At 53.5% G+C, this 22,348-nt stretch overlaps 1 protein-coding gene across 1 annotated transcript; it reads left to right on the plus strand.

Annotated features, from left to right (window-relative positions):
• Positions 1-1,775: 1,775 nt before the first annotated feature.
• Positions 1,776-22,003, plus strand: WIPI1 (WD repeat domain, phosphoinositide interacting 1). The gene is made up of 13 exons (XM_030231109.2): positions 1,776-1,941; positions 3,676-3,758; positions 5,018-5,187; positions 8,690-8,786; positions 12,124-12,221; positions 13,244-13,336; positions 13,581-13,651; positions 14,329-14,436; positions 14,795-14,959; positions 15,090-15,197; positions 16,533-16,654; positions 17,357-17,457; positions 21,464-22,003. The coding sequence occupies exons 1-13, from the start codon at positions 1,871-1,873 to the stop codon at positions 21,509-21,511; spliced, it is 1,335 nt and encodes a 444-aa protein (XP_030086969.1). The 5' UTR covers positions 1,776-1,870; the 3' UTR covers positions 21,512-22,003.
• Positions 22,004-22,348: the final 345 nt, after the last annotated feature.

Here is a 22,348-nt window from a genome sequence, read left to right on the forward strand (position 1 = left end):
GATCATTTGTCCTTGGTGCCCAGCTGGAGCAGGAATTGTTTTGTCTCCCTGCTCTGGGCACAGAGCTCAGCATGCCCTGATGGGAACCCAGCCCCACACACTGAAGCAGCACAGAATGTGAAAAATAGAGAAGCTGAACCTGAGGCATCAGACTCAGTTTCCACCCAGAGCACCCCAGCTTCCATTTCACACCCAACACCCAACTGCTCCAACATTCCAGAGCTGGAACAGATCCTGAGATTTCCAAGGGCTTCACCAACACACAGAAGCTTTTCCAGCCCAAGGAGCAGCTTGCCCTGACCTCACCCCCATCATGGTGACACAGCTGTACCCAACCTGCTCCAAAGGCCACCCACACTTTTCACGCTGCAGCAGAGGACAAGAACTCCCTGTTTCTCCCACTTCTGCTGATCAAACAGCCTTTGCAGGCAGTGAGCTCAGAGGATTGACCAACATGGTTGCATCAAACTGCAAAAATAATTGTATTACCCAAGTCTCGGGTGCTTTATCAAGGTTTCATTTTAAAACTGTGGTGATTGCCCAAGCAGCAAACATCCAGCTGTTGCTGTTGCTCAGAAACTGCTTTTTTTGAAACACAAGGCAATGTCTCCCTGGCTTTGTTTGTTGGAGGGCTTTGTTTTGTTTTTAAATTTTTTCCTGCTCCACAACCCCACTTCCTGTCTGACATCCCTGTTTCAAAGTCAAACTATGCTGATCCACAGGGACAGTTTCAGGACATGGAAAAACAGCTTTTCTAGTTCATGTTTGGGTTTTATTAGAACTTCCCACTAGGCCCCTTGGAAAAGAAGATGTTTTCCCCCCCAAACATGATGTCTTGAAAATTATTCCCCTGCAGTGTCACTCATGTGTTTTGAGTCCTAGGGATGATCCATCATCCACCTCCCTCCAAAATGGTGTTTTGAAGATGTGTCTTTTCCTACTTCCTCCCCAAAATCAATCTATCTTCACTGCTGCAGGCTTCCAACTCCCTCACAGGGGAATATTACGGGCACTCCAAGGCCCCCATGCAGCAGAGGGGGATTAATCCAGGCAGATATATGTGTCCACATGGAATCTGCCTCACAGGGATGGTATTGCATGTGGCTCTTTTTCCAAAAGTCCTGCGGTGCGCATCAAGTGATCCGGGCCCAATGACTTCAGCACTCACATGAGGATTACTCATCTAATTAGGGGGTTTGCAGGCTCTGTCCCGGCAGAGTTTCTGTGCGCCGGTAATGTCATTGCACTGACTCCTGGAATATTTGTCATTTAGCGACTGGCTCGGGAGTTTGTTTTCCTTTGTGTTTTCACCGGTAGATCTGACCCCCCACGGCAGCAGCGGTGTTAAGCACAGGAACGATGCACAAATGCCGTTAGCTTTAGGATGTCAATGCTATAAAAAGACAAAAACAACTCTTCAAAGCACTCCTTAGCCAAGGAAGTGGAGAGGCGGACTGACTGGTTTTCTGGTCGGCGGCGCCACCATCACTTTTCCCCGCCCCATCCCCTCGCCCACGCCTTCCCTAGGGCTACCCCCGGCCCCCTCCGGCCCCTTGTCGCCGTGTCCCCCTCGCAGCACCGCTGCAGCCGCGCTCCGCCAGATGCGCTCTCAACATCTGCCCGCGCCCGTCTGATGCAACCACAACATCACCACGTGGCCACGCGCATCTGTTCCGCGCCGCCAGCCAATGGCAGGCGGTTCCGCCACTCCGGGGGGCGGGCCCGCCCCGCCTGCTCTTCATCCCATAGGTCATCCCGCGCGTCCATCAGCGGCGAGCGAGCCAATGGGCGGCGGCACCGCCCGTGCGGCGGCGGAGCGGGGCCGGGGCGGGCGCGGGGGCCGCAGCGGCCGAGGCGCCGCGCCCGCTCCATGGAGGCCGCGGCCGAGGCCCCGGGGGCGCCCGCGGCGCTCAGCTGCTTCTCCTACAACCAGGACTGCACGTAAGCGGGGCGGCCGCCGCGGGGCGGGGGGGACGGCGGCCGGGCCGGGCCGCGCCGGGCGGGGTCGGTCCGGCCCCGCGGCCCGGAGCGGGACAGGTCCCCATAGGGATGGCCCGGCAGAAACCCCCGCTTCATCGCGCACTCACGGGCCGGGGTCGGGCTGCTCCAGCCCGGCCGAGCGGCCCCGGCCCCGCTGGCTGTCGGTGAGCTCCCCCGCGGCCCCGGGGGAGGCCGAGCGATCGCCGGGCTTTGCCTCCCCCGCAGCCCAGGGAGCGCTTGGGGACGGGCAGGGCAGCGGCGCTCCCGGCGCTTTGTCTGCCGGGCGCTGTGTGGGCACTGGGGCGGTGGCGGCGTTGCCCAGGGCCACCAGCACCCCCCGGAGGCTCCCGGTGAGCAGCCGTGCCAGAGCACCGCCCCAGCTCGGGATAAATTACAGCCGCGCTCCTCGCACCCTTAAACCTGCTCCCGTTTCCCAGCCGGGACAGCAGAAGCCGCCCGGAGCAGCGAGGCACACACGGATGTGGCAGCCGGAGCCCGGAGCCAGGATCGGCCCAGAGATAAGAAACAGAGATAGCGGCCTCACTCACACCTGGAAATGCCCTTTCCTTTGCAGCCCTGCTTTGCATTGGTGTGCCCGAACAAAGGGTGCTTTGAGGGATGTGGATGTGCTGCTGACGTGAACCTGCTGGTCGCTGTCCGCAGTGCAAACGCTGTACATTGCTATTATGGGCTGGCTGCTGGTTTAAGACCTAGATCTCACTGCTTACTGCATCTGGAACTGGCTAGAGACAGTGCTTGGCAAGACTCTGCCCACCACCCTTAACAGTGAGAGCAGAGCTTCCCCAGCCTGTGTCAGTACAGGTGGATCAGCCCCTGGCTGAGGAAACAGCCCCTTCTGTGTCCCACAGTTCCTGTCTGCATCCTCCCAGGTAGATCTGGACCTGTTTGTTCCTCCAGCAGCCACAGGGCTATAGGAGAGGATGAGTTTGCTCTCTCAGAGGGATGCTTGCCTTCTGTAGACTGCAGCAGGCTCAGATGGAGTCCTGAATTCCTGAGTTTGTTACTCTGTATTATTTAGGTTGGAATCTGAAGTTGTGCCTTCACAGACCCTGTGCCAGGAACTATTCATTTCCTCAATGTCAGGGTTTAACCCCAGCCAACTCCTTGCTCAGGGAGGTGGAAAGAGAACCAAAAGAATGAAAGTGAGAAAACTTACAGGCTGAGACAAAGACAAATTAATTATTAAAGCAAGAGCCACGCATGCAAGCAAAGCAGAACAAGGAATTAATTCCCTACTTTTAATGGCAGGCAAGGGCTCAGCCATCCCCAGGACAGCAGGGAGGACAAGGGCCACCACTCCAAATGTCCTCCCCTTCCTCCTCCTCTATCCCCTGAGCCTGACATGGATGGCCTGGGATGTACCCGGGGTCACTTGGGGTCAGCTGTCCTGGCTGTGTCCCTTCCCAGTTCCTTGTGCCCCCCCAGCCTCCTCACAGGAGGGGTGAGGAGCAGAAAAAGTCTTGGCTGTGCAAGCACAGCTCAACAATCACAAATACATCCCCAGGTTATCAACCCTGTGTTCAGCACAAACCCCAAACACAGCCCTGTCCAAGCTAATATGGCAAAAAAAATCCCCATCCCAGTTAAAACCAGTACACCATCCCTGCAGGGACTCCTGCTGTCACCTGGAAGGCTTCAGCTCTGAACCAGCAGGGTTTTGCTTTGTCTTTGCAGCTCCCTGGCCATTGGAACCACAACTGGATACAGACTTTTCTCCTTAAGTTCTGTGGAGCAACTGGACCAGGTCCATGAAAGCAGTAAGTCTCCTGTTTCCTTGGGAGGAACATTGACCAGCAGCACCTTCAATTTGTGAGAATCCCTCACCTTTGTTAGGGCCCAGTTCTTTTCCACTGCTGCCATCCTGACAGCAGCAGTCTCTGCTGCAGCCCAGCACTCCGAGGCAGTTTCCCACTAGAATTTTTCAGGTACATGAGCAGCAGCCCACAGGCTTCCAGTTCAGCTGCTGGAGAACTCCCAGGCTTTAATCCAGTGTGGTATTTACAAGCAAGATGTTTTTAACAGGTTTTCCATGTAGAGAAGGTCACTCCCAGCAGGCCTGCAGCTCTTAGCTGTGCTCACAGCAGCATGTAGCACACACTGAGCAGCCCAAAACAAGCCTGGCCTCATGGAGCAGGGACTCCAGGCTGCCTCAGCTGAGCTGCACTGAGGATAACACCTCCCAGCTGGGTATGTTCATCCCTGGATATGTTCTCAGTGGCTGCAGGAGGAGCCTCAGCAATCAGACACAGCTGCCTCATGTGGAGCAGGGTCCAGGCTCCTTCCCCAGAGCAGGCAAAGGGAAGCAGGTCCCTGCTGGTGACACACTCAGGGTGGTGGGCTGAGGCACAGCCAGTCCCACATCACAGTTGTGGGGCAGCCTTTGTTCCTCCAGTGCAGCCCAGCCCAAGGTGAGCATCACCCAGGGCTGGGCAGGCTGGAAATTGCAGTCCCTGGGGATTTAGGTGCAGGGCCACCAGCACCATTGCATGGTGCCTTCTCCACACAGCAGGAGCCATCCCAAACACAGTCACTGCAGCCACTGTTTGCTTCCCCAGGGAGGCTGGGAGAAACCAGACACCACACAGAAAAACACCAAACCACAGCCAGCTCCTGCCTCACCTCACTAAACCCCTCACATCCCCAGGAAACTCCCCTGACCAAAGGCAGGGAGTTCCTTTATGTCCCCTTCCCAAGGATCTAGTGCAGCTGGAGGGCCTGAGCATTGGCTTCAGCTGGGCCCTGCTCGGGAGGGAGGCACAGCAGCACTGTCAAAGAGAGCTGGGTATGTTCATCCAGTGGATGTGTTCTCTGGTGCTTCATTTCTGCCTTCAGGGGAAGGTTCTTTTACCCCTTCTTGCTCCCACCTAATTGCTTTGTGCCAGGCATGGGAAATTTTTTACAAAATGATAGAACACCTTAGCACAGAGCCTCCCAACCCCATCCCCTCTTGAGCTGAGTCTTGTTGCTGCAGTGAAGCCCAGCTGAAGGCTCTGCCTTGCTCTCCTTGTGTGCCCAGATGAAATCCCAGATGTTTACATCGTGGAGCGTCTGTTCTCCAGCAGCCTTGTGGTTGTGGTCAGCCATGCCAAGCCACAGCAAATGAATGTCTACCACTTCAAGAAAGGGACAGAGATCTGCAACTACAGCTATTCCAGTAAAATCCTGTCCATCCGCCTGAACCGGCAGGTGAGAGGGGTTACCCACACTTAGCCCGCTCTGGCTCTGTGCTGCTTTTGCCCTTCCAGCTGGGAGCAGCCTGGGAGGTTTGCAGGGAGGTTTTTGAGTGGGATTGGAGGGGTGGGCCTGTCTTCTCCTCCCAGCCCCACGTGAGAGGCCTCTGGCAGGAGCTGCAGGGCTGTGCTATCAGCTGCCCTCACTGTTTCCTTCAGGAAAACAAAGCCAAGGCCTTGTTTTGGTGGCAGTTACACAAAGGCTTTTTGTCATCTGCCTTCTTGCCTGTTCAGGACACAGCTCTGCCAAAAAAACACCTTTTCATGTTCCTCCCTCCCTTGGATTCCACATCCTGATTTTGGGCCCACCTCTGCCATCTTGGTTGAAAATGAGACCTTCAAAGTTGGTTACAAAAACTCAGGAGTAACTTATCTGTAACCCAGGAGTAACTTTTCCACACTTATCTGTGGATAAGGCAAAAAGCTGCTTTCCAAGTGCTGCCAACAGCCTTGGTTTTGTTTTAAAGGTATAAAACCCACTCAGGCCATTTACAATGAGAGTTTTAGAGTGTTATTCTCTGATGTGACACAGCCTCATGCAACCCTGAGCTCTTCTGGAGCATTTTAAGTCATCTTTTCTTTTTGTCCATAATTATTTTCCAAGTATATGCCCTAAGAAGCAGAGGACATTTTACAATGAAGAAATGAGCAGTCTGGGTAATTGTATATAATCAGCCTCTCCTCAGTTAGCAACAGTGAGACCTGCAGTGAGCTCTCTGGGCTGAGCTTCCAGTAAAGCTGTCTTTGACCAGGAGTTCCTGCACTACAATTAAATCTGTCCTAAATTGATTTTTTTCACTTAAGCTTACAGTGAAACTGGCAAAAGAGAGACTTCCTTTGAATTGCAGATAGGTATGTGTGTGTATAAATAAACTGGGAGGTTCTGCTGAGCAGCTCTAGGAGATTGGTGTGAATAAAATACATAAAATACATTTGGGGTACTCCCCTTGTGCTGCCTGAAAGTGATGCACAGTCCCAACCTTAAATCCACATTTCTTGGCTCTATTGTAAGCTGGGGTTCAAATCCTGGCCTGAGCTCATCCTCTGGCTGTGCCACAGACACACCTGGAGGGATTTGGAGGTGTTACAGATGGTTAGAAACACAGAATCACAGAGTCATTTAGGTTGGAAAAGACCAATAAAACCATCAAGTCCAACCATTCCCCAGCTCTGCCAAGGCCACCACTAAACCCTGTTCCAAAGTGCCACATTTTTTAAATCCCTCCAGGGATGGTGACCCCGCCACTGCCCTGAACATTTGCAATGCTTTCCACAGAGAACTTTTTCCTCAAGTCCCATCTAAACCTTCCCAGTTTGGGTAGGCTGAAGAGGAATCATTATTTCAGTCTCCATTCAGGAGTTAAACTGGTGCCCATCAGATTCTGCATGTGACACTTGAACTCTTGCCTGAGCTTCTGTAGGAAAGCTGCACTCCCCTGGGAGTTCACAGAAGGACAAATCCAGACAAGGCATTAACTCAGGGAAATGGTGACAAATTAACCAGGAACAGGTCTCAAACAAAAGGTGCGTGTTTTAATCTGTTCTCTCTGTGAAAAAGTCCTCATTGTGCAAACAAGCGAACCCCTCTGTTGTTGAGGGAATTCTTAGTTCCAAGCTCCATGTTAACTCTGAATGTGTGAAGGTAAATCCTGAGTTGTCTCAAAGTGGGGAATCAGGCTGTGCTCTGGGACTGCTGGGTTTTCATTCACTTCTGAAACCCTGGTGAGCTCTTTGGGGAGGTTTGAGGTGTTTATCTGGCTGTGTCCAAACCCATTTCAGCCCCCAAACACACCTGATCCATCCAAACTACAGCACGAGCTGGTGGGCAGTGACATTTTGGACAATTAGCAGTGCCTTGACCCCGTGTAGCAATCACAGCACCTTCTCTGAGGCTCTGTCTGTGTGCACAGTGAGGATAAACCCCATCCCAGTGCCCCTTACATGGCCACAGGGCTGCATGGAGGCCAGGAGGGGTGAACCAGCCCTCTCTAGATCCTGCTGAGCTTGTCCAGACCTCTTCTGCCTCTTCACATCCCAAACTTTCCTGGATTTTGTCCCTGTGGGTGCCAGCATCTCTGGCTGCTGCTTTGCCATCATCTGGAAACCTCCCTTCACCTGGACATCAAGAGCAGCCCGTTCTGGGAAAGCACATGGTGGCTTTGCCCAAATCAGCTGTATAAATACTCCTCTGCTTGCAAGTGGATGGCTCTTACTGTAGAAAAGGCAAAGTCTTCCTGGAAATGCAAAATGGCTCTGACACAGCCCCAGATGCTGTGGTTAGCAGGAATAGAAGTGGGAAACAGTTTGATCTGAGAGTAATGGTGGAGCAAGGCAGGGATTTTTAATGTGGGTGTTTCAAGTGAGTGACTAAGCTCCACATTTAGATACTAAATAAGTGGCCTCATTTCTGAAGAGGTGGAGGCTTCCTGGACATGGATTTGGGTGCTCCAGGATGGATGGGGTCTGGGCTTAGGCTTTTATTGGGATGTTTGTAGTGCTTCTGGACTCTTGGCACTAAGGGAGGTGAAGCTGTGCACTTGCTGGACTTACAAAGCTCAGCCCTTCAGCCAGACCCAAAGCCTGGTCCCAAAAAAAGCCTCTGTGCAAAAAGCCTCTGTGGTGACACAAAGCTGAGTGGCCACAGAGGTGGTGGCCCAGGGTTAAGGTTACAGCATCAGGCTTCCCTTTGCCTTTCTGCCTTGCCTCCCCTTGGCTTGGCAGCCTCTCGTGGCTGGCTGGATGTTCCTGGCAGGGTCAGCAGAAGTGGTACAAGCACCTGAACTTGGGAAACCCCAGCCCCTCAGCCAAGATGGTGCAAGGGTGACTGTCCCTGAGCAAATGTGTCTCAGCTCTGTGTTTCTGCAGTTCTGCAGGGCACAGAAAGCAGAGTTTTCCCTGCTGATACCAAGTGGGAAAAGAAACATTGATGTGCTGGGCAGGTGCATTAAGTTTAGCAGCCGTGGCAGAGCCAGCAGCTCCATTTGTGTCCCCAATCAGGAAGCAGTCAGGGCAAAGGGCCTGCATTCCCCTCTGGAGACACACTGACAAGCAGGATTGCAGCCTCTGCTGCCAGGTCTTGGTGATCAGAAAGTAATTTGTTAAGAACTGCAAGGAAAAGTTGAGGGAGGGGTAGATGGCAGTCAAGGCCTGTGGTGGGGTGTAACCATGGTGGGTTTTCCTGTTCCTGGGGGTGTGGAAGAGGCAGAGGAGCAGAGAAGTCACAGTGTTCTGTCTTCTCTCTAAAGCAAGACTGGATGCAAAAACTCTGAAAACAAGAGTTGTACAAACCCCAATGTGAGAGGGGATGGAGAAGCAGAAAAGATCACGTTTCTGTTCCATTTCAGTGTGTGGGAAATTCCTGTTGAGTCTGTCTGACAGCAAAGGTTTGGGTTTGGGAAGTGTGGGACCAGCAGCCAGAGGCACTGCTGGTTCTGTGCATGTCCCCTGTGTCCTTGCAGAGGCTGGTGGTGTGCCTGGAAGAGTCCATCTACATCCATAACATCAAGGACATGAAGCTTCTGAAGACCATTATGGATACACCTCCCAACACAACAGGTGAGCATGGGAGAACTGTGAAAGGGAGCTTTGGAGAGCCACAGCTTTGTTGGAATTTAAGCCAGCCTGTGGCCTGTGCATGCTAACCCAGCACTGGGAAGTCAGAAGTGCATGGAGGCAGTCAGGCAGGCTTGGGAGAATCGGGATAAGCAGAGTTGGAAGGGACCCACAAGGATAACTGAATCCAGCTCCTTGCCCTGCCCAGCAGCATCCCAACATCCCACCCTGAGCCCAGAGCATTGCCAGACTCTCCTTGAGCTCTGTCAGCCCTGGGGCTGTGACCCAGCTCTGTCCTGAGCAAAACCCTGCCCTGTCTGGAGTGAACCCCTGCTCTGGCCAGAGCAGATACATCAAAGGAGAGCAGAAATGGGCAGAAGGGTCTGACTTGCCCTTGGGGTCAGCTCCCAGAGTGATCACTGGGGACAGAACACAGCCAGGCACAGCCTCAGTCCGTGCCAGGGAGTTCCCAGGAGCTGCCACCTGCTGTTACTGCAAAGCCCAGGGGCAGGGCAGGTGGCTGCAGCACAGATCCTGTGGGTGTGGCACAGGGGGAATCCGGCTTTCCTGCTGCTGGGAGAGGCTATTTTTAGCAGCAGAGAGGGAAGCTTGGCTGGGTGCCTGTGGTGCTGGGCTGTCCTGAGCATCCTTTCATGGCTGGGTGCTTGGGAAGCTGCTGATGTGCTCATGCTTGGCCTCGGGGCTTTCAAGGGATGCTCTGCCAGCAGCTCCCCTGACCTACTTCAGGTCTCACCAGATGGGCTCTCTGTGTGGATTAAACATGCTAAATGCTGCAAATATAATTAAAGTTTAAAACCTTCCTGAGAAGGCCCAGCAGCAGGATGGGCAGGGATACCCAGGCCTGGAGCTGTTCTGCAGAGAGGCTGGAGGATCAGATCATGGTTTAAGAGCAGCAGGGCAGGACTGGGATGCTGTAGATCACAGGCTTCATATGGGCTTAGTGTTTTAAACCCCTTTTACTGCAGCAGCTGTCATTGAAATGAGCTGAGTGACAAGTGCAGTGCCCCTCTTGTCCCTGGGCCACCTGCTTTGGTCCTAAGCTTGACCCAAGGACAGTGTGTCCAGTAGGTCAGGGCAGTCCAGCCTCAGTGCTCTTTGTGCAGCTTGTTTAGGAGTGGGAATCTGTGCTGGGGGGTTTAGGAGCACATAGAAAATGTGCCACCCCCCTAAAGTGTGTGCCCTGGGCACAGTGACAGCAGCACAGGCAGGACCAGGGTTTGCTGCAGCCACACTGGCCAGTCAAAATGAGACCTCTGCCTGTTCCTGGCCAGCACCTGGCTCCTGATCCAGCCTCCTCCACGTAGGAGAGGAAAATGCCCACGGTGTCCAAGACAGTTGTTTTTCATGTGAGTCACATCGGGGGCAGGATTTGAACCAAGGAGGTCACAGTGCTTGCGGTGACTTGTGTGTGTAGGGGCACATCTTAGGAGTGACTGCAGCTTTGGAAACCACCTTGTGGCTCCCCCCAAGCCCTGGATGTGCCTGGACCTGCTGGCCTGAGGGCAAGGCAGGGCTTCCTGGACACAGTAGCATTTTTCCATGCTGCTTGAGGAAGCCACCTGTGACGTGGCACTCCCAGAGGTGCCATCTGAGCAGTGCCAGCCTGCCTGAGCCCACCACTGCAGCACCAACCCTCACTGTGGCTGGGGGGCTGCTGCTGAGGGGAGAGGAGCATCTTCAAAGGCTGCCTGTGGCCCTGTGATCCTTGTTCTTTGTGTGTCCCCGAGGTCAGCCCAGTACACTCACATCTGTGTTTTCCCCTGGCCTGGTTTTCCGGCTGCTCTGCTGGCCAGAGGAGCAGAGGGAGCGGGTGACTCACGCCGCCTCAGAGCTCGCTTTGTTTAGCTCCAGCCTTCCCTGATCCTGTCTGAAAGGGCTCTGCTGATCCCCCCGTGCTGCCCGGGCCGGGGGATCACCATCCGGAGGGGGCAGGATGCTCATCACAGCCGCAGTCTCTGGGCTATCTTTGCCTTCCTCCCATCCCTCCCTCCCTCCTTAATTGCCTTTTAATTGCCCGCCTTTGCTGCTGCTGCTCTCCTCGTGCCTCTCCCGGTGCACCATTCCTGGATGATGTGCATGCCTCTGGATGGATGGGGAGCGGATCCCTGGGGCCTCTGGCCGATCCTGCAGCTCCTGGCTGCGCTGTGCTCTCTTTGTTTGGTTATAAACAATGACCTAAAACGAGAGCTCCGGCCGAGCCTTCCCCGCTGCTGCTGGGTGGGGGCCAGGGCCGTGTCCTGACACGGGGCTTGCACGGGACGGCACGGCACATCCCGTCCCATCTACGTGCGGTGTGTGGCTGTCCTGCTGGCCCCTTCAGTCCCATCCCGCCCCATCTACGTGCAGTGTGTGGCTGTCCTGCTGTCCCCTTCGGGGTGTCCCCGCTGCCTTTGACCCTGCGGCTTCCTCCGCATGTGGGATTAGGTGGGACCCCCGCCGCGGGTCCGGAAGCTCAGGTCATGCTGGAGCCTTGAGTCGGGTTTGGGAGGGCTGGGAGCACACGGATGTGGGGCAGGAAGCGAGCAAGGCACGTTTGGTGTGTGACAGGATTCACTGGGCTGCATCCTCAGCCAGCAGCAGGACGAGAGGCAGGAAGAGATGCTCTTTTCCGAGGTCACCTGGGGGACAGGCGGATGGATGTACCCACACACGTATCCATCCGTCCCTGTCTCATCCTGCAATTCCTGCCCACTTTGAAAGGAGCATTTGGGTACCTTTGTGCTCATGTTGGCACAAAACCACATGGCTCTTATGGGGAAGAATTCCCCCTGTGCTTGAGATTTCACTACAGTCAAGTTCCTTGTCGCCTGGAAACTCCCTGCGCAGCTGGCGCATTTCCTTTGTCTTTCTCTGCTTCCCTTTTCCATTCAGAGCAGAAGGAAATGGCACTGCCTTCAGCCAGGCTGCAATGGAGCTGCACCCACACTGGGCTGCTCCTCTGAGCTTCCAACCCAGCTCCTACACCTTGTGCACATCTGGACATGTGCAGATGTGGCTGGACAGGAGTGCTGTCAGCGCTCAGACCCACATGTGCTGTTTCATGCACCTACTCCTGCCTTCTCCAGGGAGATAATGCAGGAGTAGGGGGAAAGCCCAGAGCGTGCTGAAAAGCCGGATCTGGGTTCCCTGTGCTCAGGGAGGGTGGCAGGGCACAGCCGCCGTTCTGTCCCGTACCAGCAGATGTCCCCACGGCCGAGGTGTTTGTTCCCAGTGCCGGGGCCGAGCAGTCCCAGAAGGAGCCGGAGCCCGAACCCCCGCCGTGCCCCGTGCTGTCCTCCCCCCAGTCACAGGCTCAGCCGTGTCCCTGTCCCCCTGCCAGGTCTGTGTGCTCTCTCCATCAACCACGCCAACTCCTACTTGGCTTATCCCGGCAGCGCGACCAGCGGAGAGATCGCGCTTTACGACGGAAATACTTTGGTAAGTGCGAGGCTCAGCCTTTGGATACCGGCAGGGGCTGAAAACAAACAGAGCCACAGCAAAGCCAACGGGGCCCTTGGGAAGGATGAATAAATACACTCCACCGAGCTGGAGTGCGAGGGAATTGCCTGACAGGCACATCTGGACGTATCCCCTTGCTTAGAGCAGACAGCTCTGAGATCAGGACGTGCATCTCCCAGCACAGGATATTCAGGGAAACGTGACCCACTGCCCTGCAGCCCGAGGCCACTGCCAGGCTCACGCTGGGGTTGCTGTGGGAGCGTCAGCAGCAGATCCCATGGGAATGATGTGGCCAGCGTGGGTCAGGGGGGTTGGAGCTGCTCCAGGCACGGCACAGGACCTGGAGCAGCTTTGCCTCGCCGTGGGCTGGAAGGGATGCCTGACCCAAAGTCACAAAGAGGGCAAAGTGTCCAAAGTCCCCTTAGGAAATCTGTCCCTGGCTGGATGCAGGGTCATGATTATCTGCTGTTTATGCCAAGGCTTTGAGTTACATAAGGCTGGTGGCTCTGTACGTGCAGCCAGAGCTGAGGATCTGCAGCAGGGGAGGAGCAGAGCAAAGGGAAAATGCTTCTGCTCCAGGAGGTGCTGCAAGGGCTGGGGCTCCCTGCAGGTACCAGGGTGGTGTCACTGCAGCAGGACATACTGTGCAGCACAGGGAATTGCAGGGAAGGGCTAGGCTTTGGAGAGGCTGCAGGCACAATCCTGAACCCTGGAGAGGGAGGGAGCTGAGGTTCTCTGCCCCTGAGGTGAGTGTCCTGTAATCACAGTGGCTGTAATAGCTGGGGAATGAACTCAAGGCAGGGCAGAGGTAAAGTGCTGAGGATGTTGAAGGGATGCCATCAGCACATGATGATCCTGTGAATCCATATCAGCAGGTGTGGATAGCCTGCAAGGCAGGAACGCCCTGTCCTGACACAGTCCAAGGACCATTGTGTCCCTTTGCCCACACAGTCCAAGGACCATTGTGTGCCTTTGCTCTCACGTTCCCTTGTGCCCTACAGAAAACAGCCTGCACCATTCCTGCCCATGATGGGCCTCTGGCTGCTCTCGCCTTCAACTCCACCGGCTCCAAGTTGGCCAGTGCTTCTGAAAAAGTGAGTGAGTGTGCCTGCAAGTACCCTCCCTCTGCCCAGGGCTGCATCAGCACCCTGAGCTGCCCCTTCTTAATCACAGCCAGCACAGAAGGGCCGCTGACTGGTCAGTGTATGGGATCAGATTGAGCCCAGCTGGCAAACAGCAGGAGCATTTGCACATCCTGAGTTTCCTGGGTGTGTCAGGGAATGGGCTCAGGCTCCTTGGCCTGCTCCTACGTGGTATTTCCATTTGCATTTTTTGCAGGGCACAGTCATTCGTGTATTTTCCATTCCTGGGGGGCAAAAACTCTATGAATTCCGGCGAGGGATGAAAAGGTCAGTTCATTCTTCTGGCAGTGACGAGTACACAGAGGGCTCCCGGAGCCAAAGTGTAAACACAGGGACACAGGGCAGCGTCAGATCCTGGTGGCTTTGGCATCTTTTGCAGAAGGAAAACAAGAGCAAACGTATCAGCTGGAAATGTCACTGTGCCAGGCTGTGCCCAGCTCATTGATTCCTTCCAGTGTGTCACAGAACAGGGCGATGGCAGGGAACAGACGTGGGGTCACTCCATTTACTCTGTCCTTTCTTTGTTCTTATTTGAAATAATGAAGTCCCCAAAATTGTCAGAGACCTCATTCTTGCTGAACCTGTGCAGGAGATGCTGTTTGTATCCTACTGCTCAGCACTTTGGATATCTTCCCTGGTCTCTGCAGTACCAGAAGCTGCAGTGAGGCTGGCACAGATGTTCCCTCCACAGGCAGCTCTGTGAGCAAGGACATTTCCACCTCTCTGGCTGTTTGGCACTAGCTCGAGGCTACCCCCAGCCCTGCTGAGCAAAGGGATTAGGGAATGGCTCATCAGTGAGCCCACAGGCTCAGCAGCAGCTGTGCAGGGTGATCCTCACCATGGATGGGTCTCCTTCCTGCCCATCCCCTCCTCTGTGAGCCAAACCCAGCAGTTGCCCTTGAATGGGTTGCTGTGGGAGTGACCAGTGCTGTCCTTGGCTCTAGGTATGTGAACATCAGCTCCCTGGTGTTCAGCATGGATTCCCAGTTCCTCTGTGCTTCCAGCAACACGGAGACCGTGCACATCTTCAAACTGGAGCATCTCACAGACAGGTGAGGGGTTAGCCTGGCTTAACCTGCCTGCCCCAGGGCTGTGTCTGCTTCATAGCTCTGTGTTTACACAGCTGCTCTCCATGTCCTCACCGTGTACTCTCCATGAGCAATTCCAGGTGCACAGTGTCTTTGTGTCCCGAGGGACTCACTCTTTGGAAAGCCACACACCCCTGCTGTCAGGCTCTCCAGGCCTCTCTGCTTTATTAGGTGCCACTGTCCCCTGTGATCTCCAGCCATGCTGGTGTACAGTGTAAAGGTGCTCCAGAAAACCCTTCACCTGTGTGAGATCAGGTCTGTTCCTGACATTCTGTCACCTGATCATGCTAACCCCACTGACCCTGCTTTGTGACCCCCTCAGCCGGCCAGAGGAGCCTCCAACCTGGAGTGGTTACATGGGAAAGATGTTCCAGGCTGCTACCAACTACCTCCCTGCCCAGGTGTCAGGCATGATGAGCCAGGACCGAGCCTTTGCCACCGTCCGGCTGAACATCTCCGGGCAGAGGAACATCTGTGCCCTGTCCACGTACGTACTGACCCTGCTGAGCCCTGGCCAGGCCAGCCTAACCTCACCCCCTTGCCTGCAGAGCAGTGCTCTGGGTGCTGCTGTGTCTGTGTGGGTGAGGGTTTTGGCCTCAGGATGCTTTTCCCAGCAGGATTCAGAAGCTGCCTCGGCTGTTGGTGACGACGTCGGATGGACATCTCTACATCTATAACCTGGACCCCCAGGATGGAGGGGAGTGTGTCCTTATTAAAACTCACAGGTAACTCTACCTCCACTCACACCTCATTCAGAAGCTGATATTTTAAGAAACGAAGGGAAATCTCACCTGGCAGCACAAAATGGAGCTGTAGGAGCAAGAAAGTTAGAACTGAGTTTGTGATTGGAGCTACCTGATCTGCCAGGCGTGGCTGGGGAGCACATCAGCAGGCAGGGACACAGGAGAAACCTGAGACATCTCAGATGCCATGGCAGCTGTGGGACATGCCAGCTTAGACTGGGCAGGCTGGGCTTTAGGAGATGCCTCCAGCAGCAGAGCTCTGACCATCATGGTGGCAGGAGAGCAGAGCACCTTCTCCAGCTTGGAGTGGGTGCTGGAGAGCTGACTGGGGGTAGGATGGTGTGGAGTGACACTGTGAGCTTCTGTGAACAAAGGCCAGTGCCAAAGCAGAGGGATTTCTTCATGGAAGGGGTTGTTAAGCACTGGAAGGGGCTGCCCAGGGAGGTGGTGTGGTCACCATTCCTGGAGTTGTTCAAGGACTGACTGGATGTGGCCTTCAGTGCTCTGGTCTGGTGACAGGCTGGTGGTGATCAGTCAAAGGTTGAGCTCGATGATCTCAGAGGTCTTTTCCAACTGAAATCACTCTGGGATTCTGTGAAAACAGAGCCTCCCCCGCCGCTCTTCAGGCCATATGCAAATCCCATTAAGCACGTAACCCCCCCGCACACATCTGGGCTGCTTGGCTCCAGATGTGAAGCCTTTGGGGTGGGGTGAGATGTAACATGTGCTCCAGGCCGGGAGGTGGCTGCCAGCCAGGAAAGTGCCAGCAGCTTTTGGAAAAGCCACAAAACAAAAGCACTTCAAAGCTGCGCTGTCCAGCGCGCGCCGCCCGCAGCCCCCAGCCTTGTCATGTGGGCTCCTCTGAGCATCAGAGGGCTGAAAAGGGCCCTTGGGTCATGAGTTACATTACATCATACGATATCTCTGCTCAAACTCCGTCCTAAACTAGCCAGGGCTGCTTTTCCCATCTAGTCTGCTCCTGTTGGAAGCCCTTCGGAGCCCCCTCTGTGATTAGAAACACTGTTTGCCTTTGTAACCTAAAGCTTTTGTGGTCAGTCTGCTCCCTTCTGTTCCCATGCCAGCATTGTCCTCCAGCCGAAGTGGTGCTTCCCCTATCTCCTTCTTCACCCCCTGCTTTCCTTGTGGAGCACAATGCTCCCCTGTCCACAGCACTGCTGGGGCTGCTGCATGCAGTGATGGGGATGGGTGATGTGCTTCGAGGAGATGGGGATGCATGGGCTTGTCTTAGCTGGAGCTGGGAAGGAACAGTCAGGATCAGAACTAACTCTTCTCCTATCTCTTCATCTGTTCAATTAGTCTGCTTGGCTCAGGAAAGATGGAGGAGAACAAAGAAAATGACCTTCAGCCTCCAGTACCTCAATCTTATGCAGCAACTGTAGCCAGACAAAGTACAGTGCCTTCAACTTCGACCATGCCAGGTGAGCACCACATCTGCCCTTGCTCAGGCAGAAGCCACAAAACCACCTGGGGCAAAGTGGAAAGTGTCCCACATTCCAAGGGCTCATCAAGGATCACCACAGGTGCACTGCACTCTGGGGCTGCAGGACTTTGGAGCTCACCAGGTTCATCCCCTGCCACAAAAACAGGGCACGAGTTTTCTGCTCTGCTTCATGTGCCAGCTCTGCTCCCTATGCCACAGACAGGCCCAGGGCAGAGCAGGAACCACTCTTTGGCAGGCAGCAGCTGCTGCCAGGTGGTTTCAAGGGGTTGTAACCATGGGTGTACACTGTTTTTGTATCAGTCACTGACACAGTCACTGTTTTTGTGGTGAGATTGCCACAGTCTCTGAAGCTGGTACACCTTGCACTAAACTGCTGCAGGAAAAGACAGAGTGACTATCTCATATTCCCAAGTGTAAGATCCACATCCAAATGCAGATCTTACTCTGAAGTTGGTGCTTAGGTTCGTGGCAGGAGGAGGAAAGCTGCTGCCACAGGAGTCGGCCATGTAGTTCATCCATAATCCATAGTATCCATGGAGACACCTTCCTCTTCCTCAGTCCATGAAGCCAGAGGAAGCAGCTCAGTGCTAAAGAGGTGGTAACAGTGTCTGCTGCTTCTGTGCAGCCTCCTCCCATCCCTTCCTGCAGTAACCCTTGGTGTTTTCTTTCCCCTGGCCAGGTTACTCGGAGGACGGCGGAGCCCTGCGGGGGGAGGTTATCCCGGAGCACGAGTTTGCAACTGGACCAGTCTGTCTGGATGATGAGAATGAGTTTCCTCCTGTGAGCATTCGGGACCCCTAAACCTGCAGTGCAACCCTCATGCTGAGAAGGAAGTAGTAACCTCTCCCAGAAGAGATTCCATGGCCCCCTCCTTGTCCCAGCTCACTGGGAAGCCTCAAATAACTGGATGGGTTCTAGGGACAGTGCCAGGAAAATGACACCTCCACTAAGCAGCAGCTGGGGATGGGGCAAAAGTGATCAAACCTAAGCAGAGATAGATCTGAACAAACTTCCTGAATGGTGTTCAGATCCAGACCTAACCTTTGTGCCTTGAGCAGATTTCTAATATTACCAGGATTAGTTTTAATTGGAAGAATTTAGAAATAAAAACTTAATACCCCGTTGCATTTTCAGTCAGTTGTATTAGTTCATGGAATGCAACTGGAACATACCTGAACCTCACCAGTCTCTTCATTTCCAAGGTAACTGAGAAGGAAACTCCTTTTCCAAGTACAAAGATGAAAGGAATAACAGAGTTTTAAACCATTTTATGATTTTTATGTGGCACTTTCTCAGTTACCGTTGGAAGGAGCTAGTGGATTTTTCAATCTGACTTCAGCCTGGCAGTGTCTTTCTGGCTCCTTTTCCTATTCCACACTCATTAATTAAGCATCTAACCCCTAATTGGACAAATGTTGGTCTGTGCTATGATCTGGTTGTAATCAGTGGTGTCTTCATAGCAGTAATGCAGCAGAACACTGTAATGGATTTCAGGTTGCAGCCTTGGCAGGCTTTTGGAATTCCTTACTTCATTTTTACATATCCTGCTGTTGGAGTTTTGCCTGAAAAGGAGGAAGTACAAACCTTATTCCAGGATTCATTCCATGTGCTGAGCTGACCTCTGTGAGGCACCTTCCTCTGAGCTGAGGCAAAGTGTTACTTAGATAAAAGGAGGCTGGCTGATGACTCCCTCTGAGCCAGCACCACCTAAACCCAGCTCAACTCACACAACCCTCAGATTATTTCTTTCCTTACCTGCAGCACTCCCTGCTGCAAACTGGGAGCAGGAATTTCCCACTTGTCCAACTCCATTACTCAAGAAGGATATTTAAAATGTCTCCCTCGCTGTGCCCACAGAGAAGGTGATGGCCCAGGCCCCTGGAAGGAGCAGCAGGGACAGAGAGAAATCCTTTGTTTCCTTCTGCTAAACCTGCTCTTGAACTCATGGTTTGGGGACAAGCAAATGCCAGCAGGCAGGGATCACGCTGCTCCTGAATGAGGCTTCCTGCTGGGACTGTGCTGGATGAAAGCAGCCCCAAACCCCTGCTGCAGCACAGCAGGTGCTTTATGAAATGAACTTTGATCCCTCCAAATCCTGTCATTAACCTGACAGAGCAGTGACATGTGTATTGTTAGGGAGGAGGTGGTGTGGGAAGGGAAGGTGCTTTCCAAAAATACTCCCTGATAACTTTGCCTGAGCAAATGGAGCTTCCAGATAAAGCCCCCGCTCCTGGTTTGGGGTTTGCCCTCGCAGCGGGAGCACTCAGGATGTTTGGATGCTCTGGATTTCGCTGCACTTGGCTGTTTTCTCAGCACTTGAGATCTCCAGTCTCAGTGAAGGGGGTTTCAGGCATCGGTCACTCCTGTGCAGAGGAGGAGGGGGAGAAAACCTGACCTTATCCAACAAAAATGTTTTGACAGCGTTCGGCTTTGCGGAAACATGGGAAGGGTTTTGTTTGTTTTCCAGTGTGCAACAAAAAGACTTTTCAAAACCTCAAAACTTGTGACAAAATGGAATATTCACCCGCAGCCCACGGTATGGCTTTGAACTCAGACATGGCTCTGGAGAAACAGCAGTGCTCAAACCCCACAGTTTCTCCCCATTTTGAAACCTCTTGTCTTCCCTTGACCTCAAACAAGACTTCAGAGGCTCAGCTGTTAAAGACTGAGGAAAACCAGCTTCAGCCTGACATAAAATCTGTCAAACCCTGCCTGTTCATTAAGTGGAAGGAGGGACAGATCAGAGAGGAGATGAGGAGCCCAAGGAGGACTCATAAAAAGTGTCCTCACAAGAGGGAACGTGGATGCTGCTGTTGCTGCTGCCAGGATTGCAGAAGGAGGTTAAACCAGTTCAGTGACAATTCCTGCATGGATGGGGTGGATTAAGCACTCCCAAGTCACTGCTGGTCTTGGGCAGGAAGGACTCAGGCGTTACTGAGGAGGACAGGGGGCTGAAGCCATGGGTGCTGTGCTGGTTGTGCAGGGAGGAGGCTGCAGAGCTCTCACCCTGCAGGATCAGAAGATTTTACAGGGTGGGAAGAGCAAAGCCAGCTCTGGCTGCAAAACTGTGGCAGTTTGGGCTGTTTTCTGCACACCTGCCTGAGCAGCCACCCCTGTTCTGTGGGTGTAGCTGGGAGTGAGGTTTCCAGTGGTGCAGGGAGCTGCTGGGGTGTATTTTGGGCCAGGCAGGGCACTGCAGTGGTGCTGTGAGGTTTGGCAAAATAAATCCTACAGGATTCTGCAAGCAGCACAGCCTGTGTGCAGCTGGGGAGTGCAACCTGGGGATCTGCCCAAAACTCCTGGGATTCAGCAGGAAGGATGGTTTCTTCCAGCAGGTTGGTCAGTGCTTTCCAGGCAGAGGTAATCCATCCTGCATTTAGCTGCAGGGCCCAGAGCTGAAGGTTTTGTCAGGAGAGCCATTTCATTAAGTCAAGTGAGACTGTAATCAGCTCTTCAAAGGCAGCTTCCCATCACTGGTCCTCCATCATTCTTAAAAACCATCTCCTTCCCATCGGTTTTTGGATGCTCCAAAAACAGTTTGGGCACTTTGCTGTGCTGCCAAAGGATGCTGCTGCTTTTTGGAGGGCAAAAATCCAGGGGGATCTACAACAGGGCAGAAATCAGTGCCTTATCATGGGGTCCACACACCCCTCTGCTGCTCCAGACCACAGATCTTGATGCAACAAACCAGGCTGCAGATACATCTCTGCCTCAGTGGAAGCAGTATTGGCCCAGATTCCTCCTGGCTCTTTGCTGGATGGTGTTTCCCTCATTCTGTTGCATGGATATGGACACTTAATTATTTTAAGTGATTATTTTTTAACAGCTGGCTGGTAGCAGAGGAAAGGCCACAGACTTTCCACTGAGGCTCTACTTGTAATTATGTGTCATAGGGGATGAGGGAGCTTGGCAGAACCTGGCTCCTGCCCTTGTAGCTCAGAGTGGCATTTTGGGCAGCTGGGGCTTGCAGGATTAAGCCCAGCTTATCAGTACATTATCTGAGGTCCCTTGGGAGTTGTGCCATCCAGTGTCAATGCTTGTGCCTGGAAACCTGGCCAGTGATGGTCCTGCAGCTCGTGGAGAGACAGACCTGGGAGGAGGAGCTGGCAGAGGCCCTCTGCAGCAGGAGCTGTGGGGTTCACATCCCTTCCAGGTCATGCCTGGCAAGGCTGGAGCTGGGACAGATCTGTGCCAGGGCTGCCCACACCTCATCAGGAGCAGGGGCACATCTCACCCAGGATCTCTGTGGCAGGAGGAGCTGATGGGAGGTGAATCAGGGTCTGCTGCTGCCTGTTCTTCTCTGCTCCTGCTTTACTCTTTCACTCAGAGGCTTTGCTGGTGTTTAGGCTGGGCTTTTTCTCCCCTAATCCTGTCTAACATGTTGGAGTTGAACTCTGGGATCCATCCAGAGACCCCAGAGCAATCAGGGATGCCCAGCACAAACCTTTCCCTCCAGCCACGCCAGAGCTGAGCTTTTTGGGAGCACTTAGTGAGGCAAATGCACCTCACCCCCAGGAGCTGCACTCCCCAAAGCCTGGCTCTGCTGAGCCCAGTGCCAGCCAGAGGCCAGACCCACTTATCACTGATCCAGATGGTTCCTGTTCCCAGGACTGTCAATTTGGGGAGGGGGAGAGCAAATAAATAAACCTCTCCCCAATCTGCCTTTGAATGGAAAGTAAAACACTGCGGGACATCCCTCCCCCTGCTCCTCCCATGTGCGTAAAACCGACTGGAACAGCTCCCTGGTGCTGGGAAAAGTAAGGCCCTTGTGTTTTGATTTTGGTAGATAATCTTGTGCCGTGGAGGTCAGCCGGGCAAGGCGAAGAGGTCGTGAGGAGAAGCAAAACAGCCACGCTGAGGACAGCTGCTGGGAGGTGCTCTGGAAAAGCCAGGAGTTTCGAAGAACAGATCTGTGAGTCCCCGAGATGAGAAAAAAAAATATAAATGATGGTTGGGCCAGGGTTTTTCCTCTGTGTAAGTGAACACCTGGCCCTGTTAGCCCCTGTTGTAATTTGTGTCTGGGTGGGGTGTCAATGTACTGTATGCACATGGCTCTATTTAACAAACTCTATGTTAGAACCACAGTGTAAATGCTAATTTAATCAGATTTGTATGTAACCAGAATTTTATATACCCATTTGTCCCTTTTCTAATTTATGCTGTTTTATGTGTATAAATGTACTTATAGGAAGAGATATTAAACTTATGTCTTTGTACAGTATATACAGACTATTTTAACCCAGGCAAAGTATTTTTGCAGTGATATTAGAGAAGATGCCATTTGCTATGTTGAAAGACAGAATAAAGTCACAGTCTGTCCCTGGCAGCTCCTGCTGTTCTTTTTGGGGCCCTAAAGGTGTCAGTCTGGATTAGGTTTGGGGAGTAGGAGGGGTTTTGGGGGCTGGGGTGAGGGCAGCACACCTGGGTGAGTCCACACAAGTCCTCTTACAGCCAAAGAAAGATCTGGGTGTGTAAATCAGAATCCAGAATGGTTTCAGAACACCCTCACTCAGCTGCTGAGAAATCCCAGTGGTTTCTCAGGTTTCAGTTGCACCTTCATTTCTGCCTTTGCAGCTCCCCAGGCTTTTGGCCCCACAGGAGCTGGTCCACTCCATCTGTGCCTGCATTGGGATCAGCAGCAGCAGCTCCTCTGCCTGGAGCCCTGATCTGC

Source organism: Serinus canaria, chromosome 18, assembly GCF_022539315.1.
Source record: "Serinus canaria isolate serCan28SL12 chromosome 18, serCan2020, whole genome shotgun sequence".
Lineage (NCBI taxonomy): Eukaryota > Metazoa > Chordata > Aves > Passeriformes > Fringillidae > Serinus > Serinus canaria.